The 18312-nt window shown below is 38.6% G+C and overlaps 1 protein-coding gene across 7 annotated transcripts in view; it reads right to left on the minus strand.

Annotated features, from left to right (window-relative positions):
* Nucleotides 1-18312, minus strand: part of samd4a (sterile alpha motif domain containing 4A) — a 177093-nt gene that overhangs the window by 24003 nt on the left and 134778 nt on the right. For all 7 annotated transcript variants that reach the window (XM_060829141.1, XM_060829143.1, XM_060829146.1 and 4 more), the window contains 4 exons: nucleotides 17958-18044; nucleotides 11404-11707; nucleotides 6008-6093; nucleotides 1173-1291 (listed from right to left, as the gene is read on the minus strand). In XM_060829141.1, coding sequence (XP_060685124.1) covers nucleotides 1173-1291; nucleotides 6008-6093; nucleotides 11404-11707; nucleotides 17958-18044 — 596 coding nt within the window. The remainder of the gene's footprint in view (nucleotides 1-1172; nucleotides 1292-6007; nucleotides 6094-11403; nucleotides 11708-17957; nucleotides 18045-18312) is intronic.

The following is an 18312-nucleotide window of genomic DNA, read 5'->3' on the forward strand; positions in this document are numbered from 1 at the left end:
CAACGTGTAAGGTGTCCAAAAGATATGCTGCATGTTGTTTCTTGGTTACAATGGATCTCTTTAGAGTAAATGAGCAACTTACCATAGACAGTTGATCTTGATGACCACTCTGAGACTAACTCAGAATTATACAATTTTAATTACTGTTAAAGTAATCAATAGTATGACATTTACATCTAATTTTTCTCCAAACTTGAGTTTCTCCTTTTTAAGTCGATGTGATTAAGCTAATACATTTTCTGACTAGATTTCTGATTTATTCCCTTCTGACAAGGAAACATCCAAAGCTGACAAATGTGATTTTATCAATATTAAAATTAAAAAAATTCTAGTTAATAATCCAAGACAAATGGACAAGAATTTTGAACAAAATTATATGCAAGATGATTTTTATCCAATTAACTATAAAATAGATAATTGTAGAAACTTAAATGTTGTTTTGTGCATGATCATGAATGTGCAATGTTTAAGATATTATATTTAGTTTTCTCTGAATTAATTCCACTTGAATTATATGCCTCTGTTCAAATACACTATGTACCATAAAATTGTAATTTACTGTATTTTAGATTAATTTATGCATAAATCATAAATTTCATTTGTAAAGCAGATAGCAATGAATGATGAGATTACACCTCATTTCAGAGATTTTTTACTTGATAGGAATAAAGTAACCATTCAGGAAAATAGAAAGCAGCTCAAAATATAAAGACATTTCATGGTCGAGCACAAACTTCATTATAAATAATATTGCATTAAGATCGTCCTTAAATGTCACTACGCAATTCCTTTGTTTTCAGAGCAGCAAATACTATTGATTTGAAGACTTGAGGATACTCAATGACACTGAATGCAACAACCAACAACTTCCAACGCGATACTAGCTAGCCATGAAATTAAGCTTCTAAAGCTCCTATGTTTGCTGGAATTCTGCCCAGAACAAAAAACAATTACATATCACTGATAAGCAAGCAGTATCAGGACATTATTTAGCTGATACTTTCTAAGTTACAGAAGTTCACATCTGCGTTAACTAGAAAACCAAAGGAAAAGGAAAATGGAAATTCAGATTGCTTGTGCCCATCCAGTTTTATTAGATAAAAGAATGACAAACAGATTTAAAGTTCATAGACAGAAATTCACAACTGAGAAGATAAAATATTAAAACACACCTTCTCTGCTGTCGATAACCTGGCATATCCAGGAGGGATTTCCGGGGGAAAGACCTAAAGAGTTTCTGAACCTGTTGCTTCCACGACAACAATCTCTTCTTCTGCGTCTCTGTAAAAGCCTAAGATAAAAACAAACAATTTTAATTAAAGTTAAAAAGTACCAGTACATGTGAAAATATTAATTTTAAATTAATAAATTAACATAACATTATTCATCATTCAGGTGAAAATAATAGTGCATTGTCAGAACTGCACTACACTTTGCATCACGGTAAAAAAAATTCCTTTTTTTTTAAAGAAAATGGAGTAAATTCAACATTCGCACTACAAATAGAAAATTAAACACTGACACCACATTACATAAAGTCACCACACTCTCAGAGGACCACAGGGCAGTTCTCATTGGAGAGAGATGACTAGTAGTGAGTTTAATTTGAGGGTTCACACCTCAGACGTGTGATGAACTTGGGAAGGGAAGACCTTTGCGATGACCTCAGCCAGTGTGAGTAATGAACCAATGTGGTTAGCATGACTCACCATCACAAACCAACCATCTAGACAACTGAGCTAACCGACACCCCAATTCCAAATTCATCACAGTAAAAGTCTAATTTTTGTAAAATGGCCTATGTTTGTAAAAGGTCCTATACTTAAAAATTTTTAACAAAAATAATGCCTGAAACATCTTGGGTCATAACATCTATACTGCATACAAGTCAGTATAGAATTACATAATGTACATTATGAATTATGTAAAAATAAAACACACTTTCACATGAAGAGAATTGGTTATTTTAAAGTTAGAAACAGTTCAGCACTTGTTTGTTAGATGTTGCAAAGCCCCATAAATAGCAATAATAAGAGTGATCAATGAGATCTGCTGGCCCTAGTTGATGGAGAAAGGTGAGGACCGCAGATGCTGAAGATCAGAATTGATAAAAGTATGGCGCTGGAAAAGCACAGCAAGCCAGGCATGATCAAAGAAGCAGGAGAATCAATGTTTTGGGCATATGCCTTTCATCAGGAGTGTTGGGGGTGGATGGGGGAGGGGAGCTGAGAGATAAATAAGAGGGTGGGGTTGAGGCAACTGGTAGGGCGATAAATAGATAGGTGGGGATGGTGATAGTGATAGGTCAGAGGGGAGGACGAAGTGGAGTGGATAAGTGGGAAGTAGGACAGTTCAAGAGGGCGGTGCTGAGTTGCACGGTTGCATCTGGGATGAGATTGGGTGGGGGAAAAGACAAGGGAACTGGAGAAGTCATCAACAATGCCCACCTCATCCCAGATCCAACCCTCGAACTCAGCACCACCCTCTTGAACTGTCCTACCTGTCCATCTTCCCTGCCAAGTACCTCACCCCACCCTCCTATTTATCTCTCATTCCCCCATTCCCCACTCCACATTCCTGATGAAGGGCTTATGCCCAAAATATTGATTCTCCTGCTCCTCAGATACTGCCTGACCTGCTGTACTTTTCCAGCACTACATTCTCCACTCAAGCACCATCATCTACGTGCCTACCCAAGAGTCACATAAATGTCTCTCATGTATATGACTCTACAATCACTGCTGGCAGTGCATTCCACACACCCACTATCCTCTGCTTAAAGGACCTACCTCTGACATCTCTCCTAAATCTTCTTCCAATCGTCTTAAAATTATGCCTCCTCATGATAGCCATTTCCACCCTGGGGGAAAAATAAAAGTCTTTGGCTATCCATCTTATCTGCGCCTGTCATCTTGTACATCTCTATCAAGTCACCTTCCATCCTTCTTTGCTCCAATAAGAAAAGCCTCCGCTCTCAGTCTTTCTTCATAAGACATGCCCTCCAATCCAGGCAGCAAACTGATAAATCGCCTCTGCACAATCTCTAAAGCTCCCACATCCTTCCTACAACGAGGTGACCAGAACTAAACACAATATTCTAAGTGTGATCTAACCAGGGCTCTATAGAGCTGCAGCATAACTTCATGGCTCTGAACCTCAATCCCCACTAATGAAAGCCAACTCACCGTATATGCCTTCTTAACAACCCTAACAACTTAAGTTGCAACTTTGAGGGATCTGTGGATGTGGACCCAAAGATTCCTCTGTTCCTCCATACTGCCAAGAATCTTGTCTCTAACCCTGTATGCTGCATACAAATTCGACCTTTCAAAGTGAATCACTTCACACTTTTCCAGGGTGAACGCTATCGGCCACTTCTCAGCCCAGATCTGCATCATGTCACTGTCCTGTTGCAACCTACAACAACTCCACCAACCTTCGTGTCATCAGCAAACTTACTAGCCCACCCTTTCACTTCCTCATCCAAGTCATTTATAAAAATTACAAAGAGCAGAGGTCCCAGAATAGATCCCTGCTGAACACCACTGGCCACTAAGCTCCAGGCTGAATGCTTTCCATCTACCACCACCCTCTGTCTTCTATGGGCTAGCCAATTCTATATCTAGACTGCCAAATTTCCTTGCATCTCATACCTCCTTACTTTCCGAACGTGAGCCCACCATGGGGAACCTTTCAAACACCCAGCTAAAATCTCTATACATCACATCCACTGCTCTACCTTCATCTCCTCCAAAAGGACTTCCAACAACCCCGACTGCACAGATAGGTGCTGCCATGTCCACTATACAGGGTTCATTTGCAACTACAGTTCATACAAGCTACCTGACAATAACATACATGATAATCTTTCGTTGTTTGCATTTTGGCTGGTAAGGATGGTCAGAAATAAGAACAGAAGTTATATGTGAAAAAGACATTTTAATAAAACTTGACTAAACAGTTCAGAAAGATGAAAGTGTCATTTTTCTTTAGAAGTTCTAAAGACATACATCTTAGAGTCAGATGGGAAAATTTATAATAGAGAACCAAGAAATGGCAGATGAACTAAATTTATAATTTACTTTGGTCTCCAAAGGATGACACAAATATAATACCAGGAATGGTGTGGAACGTAGGGTTTAGGGAGAGGAACTAAAACAAATCTGTAATAGTCGAAAAGTGTTGGAGAAATTGATATGATTGAAGTCTGGTAAATCCTCAGGGCCTAATAATGTACATCCTAGCAATACTTAAGTGGTCCTAGAAACAGATGTATTGGTGATCATCTTCCAAGGTTTACACTCTGGAACAGTTCATACAGATTGGAGGATAGCTCATTTAACCCCACTATTTTAAAAAAAGGGAGGTAGAGAGAAAACAGGGAATTATAGACCAGAGAGTCTGAGGTCAGTAGTGAGGGAGATATTAGGGACCACTTTCAAGGATTTTAAAGGCAAGCACTTAGAAAAACAGTGGATCAAATGATGTTTGGGGGGGGGGGGGGGGCGGGGAGACAGCAGGATTAGGGTACTGAGCTTGTTGGCCAGCTATGATCATTCTGAATAGCAAAGCAGGCTTGAGGGTTCGAATGATCTAATCTTGCTTCTGCCTTTTATGTAACACAAGTGATAAAAAGAAAATTATGTCTGCAGAGAAAACTGTAAAGCAAAAATCAGTATCCAGAGGTACTGAGGCAATATTAACATTTGGCCAACTTCATCTTCAGGAATGGTACAAGTACTCATTTCTCTTCATTTGTTACAATGCGCACATAATGGTTGTTCAAAAATTGAGAAGATTTTGCTTATTTATTACTTAATATTGAGGCAGAGCTTTAAAAATCAAAACACATCTGCAGCAACATGTAGACAGTAGAGGCTGCCTGTGGAAGCATAAATGAAAACTTAATTTCCATATCTAAAACAGCTGGCAAAGATTTAATGCATCTGCAAGTTCTTTGAGTTTCTCCAGGACTGAAACCAGTGGGCCTTTTTCATCCCTTCAGTTTAGGAGATATGAAGTATTGGTACAGGGAAATTAAATAAAGTCTACCTTGCTCAAAGATAACTCACCATCACAAGTAGTGGTTGAAGTGAATAGCACCTATGTATTTAAGAGGAAGTTATATAAGTATTTGAGGGAAAAATGAACAGAAGAGGTTAAGAGGGTGAGATGAAGGAAGGCAGAAACAGAGTCACATGGAGAGCGAAAGAGTGACGTATCTGCTCAATGAATACAGATCAGAAAAAAGATTACGACAAAAGTGATAAATTTGCTGATATGCAAGTTAATTTATCAAATCAAAACTGAAATGGCATTGAGATTTTAAATGCCAATTTTTTTAAATGAAGAATTGAATTCCATATCAAACAATTGATGGATCTAATTTAAGAATCACATTCCATTGTACAGTATGCTAATTGAATATTAATATATATCAGGTCAACTCTACCTAATCATTTGCCACAAAGCAAACAGTATGATGAACACTATAGTTGGTGATAGGATGGTACATCATGTTCCAGTCAAACCAGTTTGATATTCTAGTGTCATGTTCTGCTTTAAAAGACTATAATTTGTATGAATACGCCACCATTTATGGTGCATGCACATGAGCATTTCTAGTGGGGTGTGCATGTTGGGGAGAGAGAATGTGGGGAGGCATGCAAGCACATTTGGGGGTGGCAGGGAGAAAGGAAGGGCACACAACAGGAAATTATTCCACAGGAAGATATTTGAGGACTGAAACCATCAGGCTAACTTTAATATCAGAGTTATGAGCAAGGGCTTGAACATTTCGGGCTTTGCAGCCATGAGAGACAGAGGTAATCCTTTAGAAATAAACAGTGAAAAATCTTTAGTATGGAACAGACTAATCCATTATTTAAAATGCAAATTAGATTGTATGGATAGGACCAGCGACAGGTTCAGATATGTAGAACTTCAAATACTGGCAGATGTTTCAGACTAAGTCCATCTACTATTGAAGTGTTCTACTTATACTCACCTCATGACCTACACTTTTGTCAATGAGCTGCAGATAAGAGCTAATGTTCTCTTCATCAGGTCTGGATACTAGCAGCTGTGTACACACTGCAAAGGAGAATGATCAAGTATTATAAAAATTGTAATACCGGAAGTAGAAATTACTTCCAAGTTTCTCAAGATGCCTAAAGCTGAAAATCACAAAAAAGGCAAATTTAATAGTTCAACTTTATTGAATTCAGTGATATTTACACAGAATATTTATCAGATCAGAAGATTTTACAGAGTGTACAACATTCACTGGTATACAGAGGGACTTGAACTTAGCAAATGCTAGAGACTGGGGGCAAGACAGTGGAGGTGGTGATAGCAGAGGACAGAGGCTCAGAGACTGAGGCACAGTATGAAAGAGGATCACACACCCAAACAATTAATTTTAAGTACAGAAGAAATTCACACTTCCTCATGTACAAATAATTATTCAATTATATTATTACAAGCAAAAGAATATTGAAAGAAGACAGTTTTCACAGATTAATGCATAAAAGATGAAGAGCAAACATTTGAATTCGATTGAAATGACAAATAAAAGACTTAATAATCTTTGCAGGAAGCAAGGTAACGAGTCTTCTTTCTTTCTTCAAATGGCTTTGGGAGCAGAAGCTGTTGTCAGAGTTCTAATGTCAAGTTCCTTAACCAGTCCAATGCCTTGCTGGAGAGGAATGGATACTGATAAGCCATTACAAGGTCCACCTTGACAAGTTAATTCTTAAACTCTCTAATCAGTAATTAGTATCATTTAAAAAAGGTTATTTAGTTCTTTTATGGGTCATTGGGTCAATAGACTAAAAAGGAAAAATCAAAGCAAGATAAATTAAATAGATAAAATGATGATAAAGACAAGGAACTTATGAGAAACTCCAAGCACTACATAAGGCCATTCTATCCACTTGGCCTGCATTAGTTTTGCACTCCTCATATTTTAAACTTTCTGGCATTTTTTTTAAAATGCAGTTATGTCTCCAATCACTTTTCAAGTGCAGTATAATACATTCTATATGATAAGGCATGAAAACTTCATCTAACATGCCAGGTTATATTTTTATCCATGCCATGGTGCCTCATTAATGATTCATTAAACTTTCACAATCTACTGCCAATGTAAAGCTTTCAATATTTGGAGTTTTGCTCCCTCTCCCTTATTCTTATTTACAGTGCATGGAGCAAAAGCATTAAGTTTGCTGTAAGCAATAATTCAGCGTTATTCTCCAAAATCTATATTAAGTCAATAGCTTTTCTACAATAAGGTACTCAAAACTGCATCAGTTTTACCTAACTATGGTTTTGGTCATACATAGGTGTGCTCAGTGGTTAGCACTGCTGCCTCACAGCAGGAGGGACACTGGCTAGTTTCTACCCTCTGGCGACTGTCCATTTGGAGCTTGCACATTACTCCCAGTGTCTGCGTGGGTTTCCTCCCACGATCCAAAGATGTGCAGGTTAGGTGAATTGGCCATGCTAAATTGTCCATTGTGTTCAGGGACGTTAGGTGAGTTAGTCAAGGGTAAGCCTAGAGTAAAGGGAATGAGTCTGGGTGGGTTACTGTTCGGAGGGTTGGTGTGGACTTTTTGGGCCAAATGGCCTGTTTTCACACTGTATTGATTCTATGAATTTCTGTATTTGTATTCAATATGCTGAACAGATTACCATTTTCCTACTTGCAATTTTGTGCACTTCTACCTTAAAAATCTCAGCTCTTCCCCTTTATTTAGATTATACCTTAAATTGTAAAAGTTCAATCATCATTCTATTCCTTTCACCCAATCTCATATTAGTTGATCTGTCCTAAACACATATAGCTCATTTCTCTAACCCAGATGTGCTCTTACATTTTTCCTCATTTCATTACACTTCCTAATGTGGTGTGGCAAACAATGGTATGAGAGGTGGTAACCTCGTGGTTATGTGAGTATGAGACCTGATGACAACACCCATATCCACAAACAAATGTTTAAGAATCCAAATAATTTATGCACATGCAAACTGTCCTAAGGCATATCTATTGCTATACAGAGGAACCACGAATATCTGAATGACATGGGTGGGGAGTATTTGGTTCAGATAATCAAATGTCAGATAACAGTTTAGCCAAGCATCGGGACCTTGCGATCTTAGTCAGATAATCCAAAATTCAGATAATGCCAGGTAATCAAGGTTCCCCAGCTTTGACATAGGGTCAGTTAGACTCAAAACGTCAGCTCTTTTCTCTCCTTACAGAAGCTGCCAGACCTGCTGAGATTTTCCAGCATTTTCTCTTTTGGTTTCAGATTCCAGCATCTGCAGTAATTTGCTTTTACCCAAGGTTCCCCTGTACTTGGGCAATGAAAAACATTGTCACAAAGCTGGACCCTTTTTTCTAAAAGGTGTTTCTTTTCTGAAGGACACTGTGCCCTTGGTATTTTTTCCCAGAGGGGTAGTAAAACGCTTCTGGTTCCGATTAGACTTTTGGTAGAGATTAAAGGGTATTGAGAGGCCTTTTTGTTTATATATAAACTGATGAGACTTCAGGCCAAAATGGTCATGTTTTAGAAGGGACCTGTAAAATGAAATGGGAATGGTCAGCTCAGTCCAGAACTATTTAGGAGTTCAGCTGTGGGGAAACTGGCTCGCTCTCTCTTTCTGCCCTTTTAACTTCAAAGTATAAGCATCTGCTCCATTTTTAAAATTGTTTAAAGGGGGTTTACTTATTGGGACTGTGGTGTATATTCGGAACAGCATAATTAAGTCTAGTTTGGATAACTGAGTTCTACTGTGTTTCATCGTGTAATTTTGTGAATAAATTTCTGTCTGTCTGTTTTAAAACCCAGTAGTCAACCCAGTGAAGATTACTCTGGGTAATGTTTTACTGTACATTGACCAAAACAAATTGCAAAGTTGTGGTCTGGGTTGCCTGCTCAAGATTGTTTTGAGTGGTCTGGCCTAGTGCGTAGCAACATTCATTTACATTCTTATAAATAACTTTAAAATTAAGTGCTTAGGCTTCAGCCTTTGTATTAGCACACTACTTATTAATACATTTAGTCCATTAGAAGAGTTCCAATTCAGTTGGTCAGGTGTAATCCTTACTTCACAATTTGCATTCATTGCCCTTGGGTAATCCCTACCTTTTTTAGCATTGATGTTTAAACAGATGTTGCATATTATTTAAATACTTTCTTCATTTAATTAGGTTACATTAACAGAAAATCTAAGCGATTTGGAGTTCAGATGAAAAATCTGAAAACCACTCCAAGTTATGCTAGTAATACAGTATCATCGCAAGTAAAAACATGAGGAAGATAAAACGAGACAACCCTTGAACAGCTTTTAAAAGCAGGAAAAGATAAAGTATTTTGAACATTTGACAGTTTGGAGAAGAGCATGTGGATAAAACTGTATTTGAGTAATCTGTTAATTTGACCATCTAATCATGAAGGTAAACTCAGCAAAGAACATGTAAATGAGTTACTTAACAGAATGAAAACACCTCGAAATAGGTCAATGGGAATGGACTAAGAAGGTAACATTATTAATCTACTTCATGACAATAAAAGTGGGCCAGATTCTGAAGTCACTTGTTTACCATCAACCAGTAAAAAAAAATAAATAATTTCCTCCAGTATGTATTGTTAAAAGCATTATATGGATATAAAGGTTTTCTTGGATCATGGTGCTAAAAACATAAAAAACGCTTTTGTTGAGGCTTTTCACGATTGAAGGGTACTTGAACTAGCACAAAAGTAAACACATGACGACAAAAATCATATGGATAAAGCACACTAAAAATCATGAGGAAAGTGGTTATTAGTACTACAGTCTGGAACAGGTAATGGCAATAGGTCAAGTGGAAAGGAAAATATTAAGTTACATGTTTAAAGAATCATAAGATATAATAGAGATGAAGATTCAATCTGCACAGAACGCAGCACATTACATTTGCCTTTAAAATAAGAAAATGTTAGGGTCTAGGCTACCTTAAAATGTTTTGAGGGGGTCTGGTCCAGTCTAGTCCAGAACACCATTTATTTGAAAGAAGATTTGTACAGTTAGCAGAGAACAACCATTAACCTTGATGGCTTAGGATAAATGTGAAACTTTGGGGTATTATTACTATCAGAATTTAGAGTCAGAGATATACAGCGTGGAAACAGACCCTTCAGTCCAACCCGCCCATGCTGACCAGACCAACCCAATCTAGTCCCACCTGCCAGCACCCGGCCCATATCCCTCCAAACCCTTCCTATTTATATACCCATCCAAATGCCTCTTAATATATTGCAATTGTACCAGCCTCCACCACTTCCTCTGGCAGTTCATTCCATACACATACAACCCTCTGTGTGAAAAAGTTGCCCCTTAGGTCTCTTTTATATCTTTCCCCTCTCACCCTAAACCTACGCCCTCTAATTCTAGACTCCCCGATCCCAGGAAAAGACTTTTCCTATTTACCCTATCCATGCTCCTCAATTTTGTAAACCTCTACAAGGTCACCCCTCAGCCTCCGATGCTCCAGGGAAGACAGCCCAGCCTGTTCAGCCTCTCCCTATAACTCAAATCCTCCAACCCTGGCAACATCCTTGGAAATCTTTTCTGAACCCTTTCAAGTTTCACAACATCTTTCCGATAGGAAGGAGACCAGAATTGCACGCAGTATTCCAACAGTGGCCTAACCAATGTTCTGTACAGCCGCACCATGACCTCCCAACTCCTGTACTCAATACTCTGACCAATAAAGGAAAGCATCCCAAACGCCTTCTTCACTATCCTATCTACCTGCGACTCCACTTTCAAGGAGCTATGAACCTGTACTCCAAGGTCTCTTTGTTCAGCAACACTCCCTAGGACCTTACCATTAAGTGTGTATGCCCTGCTAAGATTTGCTTTCCCAAAATGCAGCACCTCGCATTTACCGGAATTAAACTCCGTCTGCCACTTCTCAGCCCATTGGCCCATCTGGTCAAGATCCTGTTGTAATCTGAGGCAACCCTCTTCATTGTCGACTACATCTCCAATTTTGGTGTCATCTACAAACTTACTAACTGTACCTCTTATGCTCGCATCCAAATCATTTATGGTGAGTGACAAAAAGTAGAGGACCCAGCACCGATACTTGTGGCACTCCACTGGTCACAGTCCTCCAGTCTGAAAAACAACCCGTCTTCTACCTTTGAGCCGGTTCTGTATCCAAATGGCTAGTTCTCCCTACATTCCACGAGATCTAACCTTGCTAACAAAGGTCTCAAAAAAATATTAGCTGAAATGGTACCAAAACCCCAATATGTACTTTTATTTTGGATTCCAATGAGCCATTGATTTACCTTTATCACCAAAGTAAAAAAATACAATGATAAATTGTGACATTGCAAAAAAGAGGCTTACCTTTGCCCATGACTCTTGTAAACTGTCCAGGCAGATCTCCTTCTGGAACAGGAGCACCTCCCGACTCACCCTCACACCCTGTCACATTTTGTTGCTGAATGCCCCCAGCAGCAGAATCCTTTGCATCAGGTAGTCCACTTCCCAAGGTGCTGTCTGAATTCATTAAAGAGGACTGAGAATCCAAACCTTGGTTTTGTTCACTAGAGTTTTGGGTATGAGAGAAATTGAAAGCTTTGATAGGGGTAAGAATCATTTGGTGCAGCTCCTGGAGTGCATTACGCAGATTACCACCTTCAAGAATGTCCTGTACAATAGAATGAAAAATATCAATATACCATTCAAATGTATACAAACGTATTGAAATATATAATACATTGCTGGAGATTATTCACTAAAAATTTTGTTAAATGAGCATTTTATTTCCTTTTATCCAGATATTAGTGTAAAGTTTGGATATTTCAGATGTGTTTTCACTCCATCATTCAATTCAGTGTACTAAACATTAGATATTTAACAGTAGATAGCAGAAGTATTTTCTAGCCCAAAGTAAAAAAATTGCATAGGTCACTTGTAACATTGTAAGACAGTTACCTTTTCTCATTAATTTATTTACAATAATGAGGATTTATTATCTGACTAGCTGGATTTAAATAATTTTCTTTATTTTGCAAGTTATCACTGTATTGGGATCAAACAATTCCATCCAGCAATAGTTGATTGAAACACACTGTAGGGATGGGGTAGTAGATAGGGCAAGTGAGCTGTTAGTTTTTCAGGTCAGTATTTTAAACCTTGTATTTGCAAGTAAAGGCAGTTTCCATGAACAGCCCAATTCAGAAACCTGCATTCCTATGCAAATTCTCCATGTAATAGATGACAGCAGACCAGAGGCTGAGAAGTGTTGACATCCAAATTCCGACAACCCTCTTCAAAACACACATGCACAATTGAGGAATGTGAAGGAAACTCATCTTGGAGCTTCAGTAACAGGCAAGAGCTTAGCACTGTGCGAAACAAGGAGTCCACCTATTCAGCAAATTGGCTATTTGCATAAACATCCTGCCTTGCATACCATGATTGTATTGCATACTGTAATATCCCACAATAACTTACCAAATCTTCTATTGCAACATGCCCTATCACTTCCGTGATTTCTATCATCTAGAAGGACAAAAGCAACAAATGTACTGGAACACCATGTGATGCATGCATACTGACAGAATTAAAAGGCAAAGTTCAAGTAGGAACAACTAAAAGAAACTGAAATTGGAGGAGAAACTCTGGCAGCATCTGTCAGAGAAAACAGTCAACCTTTCCAGTCCAGTGAACTCTCTGCAGAACCACTGAAGTTATGAACATCTTGAAAGGTTGACTGTGCTTTCATTTCACAGATACAAGAATTGCTTTGTTTCTCAAGGAATTTCTGATTTTTTTTGTTTCAGACCTGCAGCATCCGCAGTTTTTCGTTTTTAAAGAGCGTAATTAACTACAGGCAGGAAATATCACCCTGGTCAACAACACCCATATTTTGAGAAGAAATGAAATAAAATCAATACAGAGGTTCAAGGCCACAGTCTTTAGGTGAATCACCTCAGATTCACCAATCTAAAGTAGCTTGAATCTCTCTTCCCTAGAATCATTCCTGTAACTAATCTTTGTACCCTCTGCAGTTCTGATATCCTGTCGAAAATGTTCCAGCTGAGGACTTAGCAGTAATCTGTAAAGGCTCATCACAATATTCTTGCTTTTGTCCAGGGTCCATAGGTCTTTACAACCATTTTCACAACCCTTCAATTTGTGCATGTATGCCTTCAGGTTTCTTTCATCTTGCAACCCTTTTGAATTGCACCCTTATTTTCATGCACGCTCATTCTGCATACTAAAATGCATAACTCCACATTTCTGTATTAAATTTGATCTACCATTTGTCTATCCATTCCACAAACCTTATATCTCCTTTGTCCAATTCACCATGTTCAAACTTTTGTCATCTGCAAATTTTAAAAATGTGTCCTTCGCATCCTAATCCAAGTTAATATAAAAATCAATAAAAGAGTACTGATTCCTGGAAAACACCTGTTTTCTGCCAATTCAAAAACAACCTATAGCACTACTCCTGGATTTCTGTCACTCAGCCACTATGTATCCATGCAGTCACAGTCCCATTTATTCAATGGGTCTCAATTTTGCTGAGGAACCAATTTTGTGGAAGTGAGCTTTTAGAAATCTCTAACAACCAAATTTTTGATGAGATAATAGTGAAAAGTGATTAGCCTTTAACATACCAGCTTTAAATGGATTAATCTACCACTGTCCAGGTCTCAATCATAGAAGGGTTGCAACAGAGGAGGAAATCATTCGTCTGTTGTGACTGTGCTGGCTCTCTGAAACTCAGGTAGCCCTATATTCCCACTTAATGCCCTTAAAATTCTTCTTCTAGGTAATTATTTAATATTTTTTTGAAGGCTTTGATTGAATCTGTCTTTATCATAACCTCGAACAGTGGATTACAATTCTCATCGCACAAAACTGTTTTTCTTCATGCAACCTTTGGAGACTTGGGACCTTTGAGCCAACGGCAAGGTTTTCCCATCTCTTGATCACCCTTTTTTCAAACCTTCTGTTGTCGAAAGGAAAATCACTCAGGCCCAGCTTCTCCAATCTCTTGATATAATTGGAGATACTTAGCCCGAGAACGATTTTCTAAATCTTTCCTGCATCCTATTCAGTGCCTTCACGTTCTTGCTAAACATCGTACAAGGAACTGTACTCAGCAGAGGCCAAATTAGTGCTTTATTCAGGTTTATCATAACTTCCACAGATTTAAAAAAAACATTTCTACCACCAGGGATAAACGGATTCTCCAGTAATTGTTGTGTCATTTTGCACCCTTTATTGATCAAGGATGCAACATTTATAATTCTCCAGTCATCTGACACTATCTCCACACAAGGATGACGAAGATTACAACCAATGCTAAGTTCTTCATTCCCTCCAATCTGATCCTGATCTGTGCAAAAGTAAGTACAGCTAGCCTTTCTAATAATATCTCATTATCAATGTTTAGCACACCTATGATCTCAAATAACACCGAAATCCTGCTCCAGAACTTGCCATGTGCCTAGACAACCTGCTGCAACATAGTTACAACACTCACATCTACCTGACAATGTGGAAACTTGTCTGGGTCTGTCTTGTCCACAATAAACAGGAGGTTTATCCGGCCAATAACCATTCCATCAGTTTACGTTCAAATCACAGCAAAGTCATGAAAGGAAGTAATCAACAGTGCTATCAAGAGATGGTTGCGATTGTTGGAAGTCAGTCATCTCAGTTCCAGAGTGTCCCTGCAGGAGTTCCTCAGGGTAGTGTCCTAGGTTTGAGAGTCTTCATCTGCTTCATCAAAAACCTTCCTCTATCATAAAGGTCAGACGTGGGGGTGTTTGGTGATGATTATACAATGTTTAGCACTATCTGCGATTCATCAGATAATGATGCTGTCCATGTCCAAACGCAGCAAGATTTAGACTTGGATTGATAAATGGGAAATTACATTTATATTCCACACTTGCCAGGCAATACCATATACACCAAGGAAGAATCTAACCATACCCCTAGACATTGTCCAGAAACTGAACTGGATTGGTCATACAAATACAGCAGATATAAAGGCAAGTTGGGGTTCAGAAACCTGTAATAAGCAATTCCCCAAACATGCCCACCATCGAGAAGTAACAGGAGGAGTGTGATGGAGTACAACACAAATATCTTGATAACTACAGCTCCAACAACACTTGAGATGCTTGAAAATCTCCAAGACAATGAAATCTGCTTTTTTTGGTAGCACACGGTCATATATTCAGTGCTCCCACTTCCCATGTACGGTGACCGCAGTGTGTACAATCTATAAGATGCTCTGCAGAGGTTCACCAAGGTTCCATTGACAACACTTTCTAAACAAAATGATCCACTATTTAGAAGGACAAGGATAGCAGATACTTGCGAACACCTTCACCTTAAAAACTCCCCTCCAAACCACTCACCATCCTGACATGAAAATATTTGATTTGATTTATTACTGTCATACATACCTTGGTACAATGAAAAATTGTGTCTTGCGTTTAGTACAGACAGATCATACCATACAAAGATCATAGGGTGATTGAACAGAATGAGGAATACACAGTTAGGTCAGCAAAGAGGGTGCAAAAAGCAAGATCAATATTAGATTTGAAATGTGAGAGGTCCATTCAGAAGTCTAATAACAGCAGGGAAGAAGCTGTCCTTGAACCGGTTGCTACGTGTGTTTAAACTTTTGTATCTTCTGCCGGTTGGAAGAGTTTGAAAGCGATTATACCTGGAGTGGGAGGGGTCTTTGATGATGTTAGCTGCCTTTCCGAGACAGCAGGAAGTGTAGATCGAGTCGATGGATGGAAGGCTAGCTTCTGTGATGGACTGGCCTGTGTTCACAGCTCAATGTAGTTCTTTTTTAATAACAGTCATGGACAGAGCAGGAGCCGTACCAAGCTGCAATGCATCCACAAAAGTCATTGAGTCCTTATAGACATGCCGAATTCCCTCAGCCTCCTGAGGAAGAGGCGGCATTGTTGTGCCTTCTTGACTGTCACATCAACATGGATGGTCCAGTACAGATTATTGGTGATCGTCAGTCCAGGGAACATGATGCTCTTAACCATTTTCACTTCAGGTCAGTGGATGCAGGTAAGGGCGTGCTGACCTCCTTGATTCCTGAAGTTGGTGATCAGCTCTTTAGTTTTCCTGACTTTAAGGGAGAGATGGTTATCTTTATGCCACACCACCAAGAACTCACTCACTCTCTCTCCTTTATACTGTCTCACAATTGTTTGATACCTGGCCTGCAACAGTGGTGTAGTCAGCAAATTTATAGGTGGAATTTAATGAATTTGGCCACAATCTTGAGTATACATGAAATACAGTAAACACCCTTGTGGGGCATCAGAATTGATGATTCTTAGGGAGGTGCTGTGACCTATTTTCACAGATTGCAGTCTGCTGGTAAGGAAATTGAGGATCCAGATGCAGAGTGCAGAGACCGAAGTCTTACAGTTTGGAGATTAGTTTAGATTATAATGCTGAAGGTAGAGTTGTAGTCAATAAGTAGAAGCCTGACATAGGTATTCGTATTATTCAGATGTTCCAGGGATGGTAGGGAGATGGTATTTGCCATGGACCTGTTGCACCAGTAGGCAAGTTGTAAGGGATTTGCAAATTGCAAATATACAGCTGTTCTTTCAGTGTCATGGGATCAAAAGTCCAGCTGCCCCTTCCTAGCAGCATTGTGGATGTTCCTAATTCAAGTGATTGTCACAGTTTAAGGCGGCTGTCCACCACCATCTCAAGGGAAATAAATACTAGCCAAGCCAGCAAATGGGGACTACTGGGGTCAATTTAGGAGAAATTCTTGTAATACTGGATTGTATCACCCAAGTATACAATCAAACCATTAAAATTCCAACTTTCTTTTTAAAGAAAAGGGAATGGACCCAAAATGACATAAAATGATCCTAAATCCAGTGACTGTCTGGAGAGGAACTCTGGAATGTCACACTTGCAGATATTAAAGAGGTGAGCTTCAACTCTGGAAAATGCACATTTCAAAAAAAAATCACAATTACTTGAGGAACTTTGTCTGGAGTCTGATGGTAACAATACATAGAGAAAGCCTGTGGTGTGACAGACTTTGATAATTTGAATAAGAACTGTTTACCAACATCTATTAATAGCATTTACAGAAATTACCACTATTAAACTGTTCTGACAAATTTTAAACTTAGTTTAATAGTTGAAAATATATGTACGTCTAATGAAAATACATAGAATGGAAAACATTCCTGATGGCCTAGAGACATTATCGCTAGATTATTAACCCAGAGATCCAGATAACGTTCTGGGATTGTGCCGTGGAAAAATGTTCCATAATTTGATACAAAATATGAACCAGGTTGAAATATCGCATCTTAGTAGGAGCAATCTTTTAATGGTTACAAATAAATATCAAATGGTCGATGTCATTATTGGCTAATGCTGTAGTTTTGGAACTAAATCAAAAGGCATACACCTTTGACAAGTCTGGAATTAAGGGTCTGATAATGTCCTCGAAGCTGCTGTTCACTGTTACAAAAAAACTTTCTGGCTCAGGAATATCCTTTAGGGAAGGAAACTGCTGTCCTTACTGGATCTGGCTGACATGTTACTTCAAACCCACAGCAATTATCAGTACTCTGGGGCAGTTGGGATGGGTAATAAATGCAGGCCCTGCCAAAGATGCCCACATGCCATGAATAAATAAAAAAAATTGAAGAAAAGTAAATTATTTGAGCAAAGTAGCAGTTAGTCCGAGACAATCTTGAACCCAATAAAATACGATTTGGGATGCATACAACAGAAAATTTGTCTACATTAGATGGAAGTGATGCCAGTGCAAAGACTAAAATGTCGAATGTTTCAGCACAGAGGTGATTGCCAAGATAAATACATAGAAGAACGATCATACATATCTGCACATTTCTTACCTTTTCCAATGATCTGAGCACATTCTGTCTCTCCTTCAGCTTTTGTATGCTGAGGACAATTTTGTGTCTTGCACCTTTGGTAACATGCTGCAGCGAGAACAAACAAAGGCCTCAAATATCTACTTCATCATGGAGATTTTAAACATTTGATCATATAAATGACATTGTCCATGTCTAGTAAAATATTACTTTTGTATTTAAACTTAGATGCTGCATTAAAATTGTTTCATAGGATACAAATTAGTGGACTACGTTGGAATATCTTTTCTTTGTGGGACTAATCTCAATGGTTACAAATAAAAATCAAGAGGGCAACGTCAGTCCTGGTCAGGGTTATAGCTTCGGAACCAAATCA

This window comes from Hemiscyllium ocellatum, chromosome 8 (assembly GCF_020745735.1).
Source record: "Hemiscyllium ocellatum isolate sHemOce1 chromosome 8, sHemOce1.pat.X.cur, whole genome shotgun sequence".
Classification (NCBI taxonomy): Eukaryota; Metazoa; Chordata; class Chondrichthyes; order Orectolobiformes; family Hemiscylliidae; genus Hemiscyllium; species Hemiscyllium ocellatum.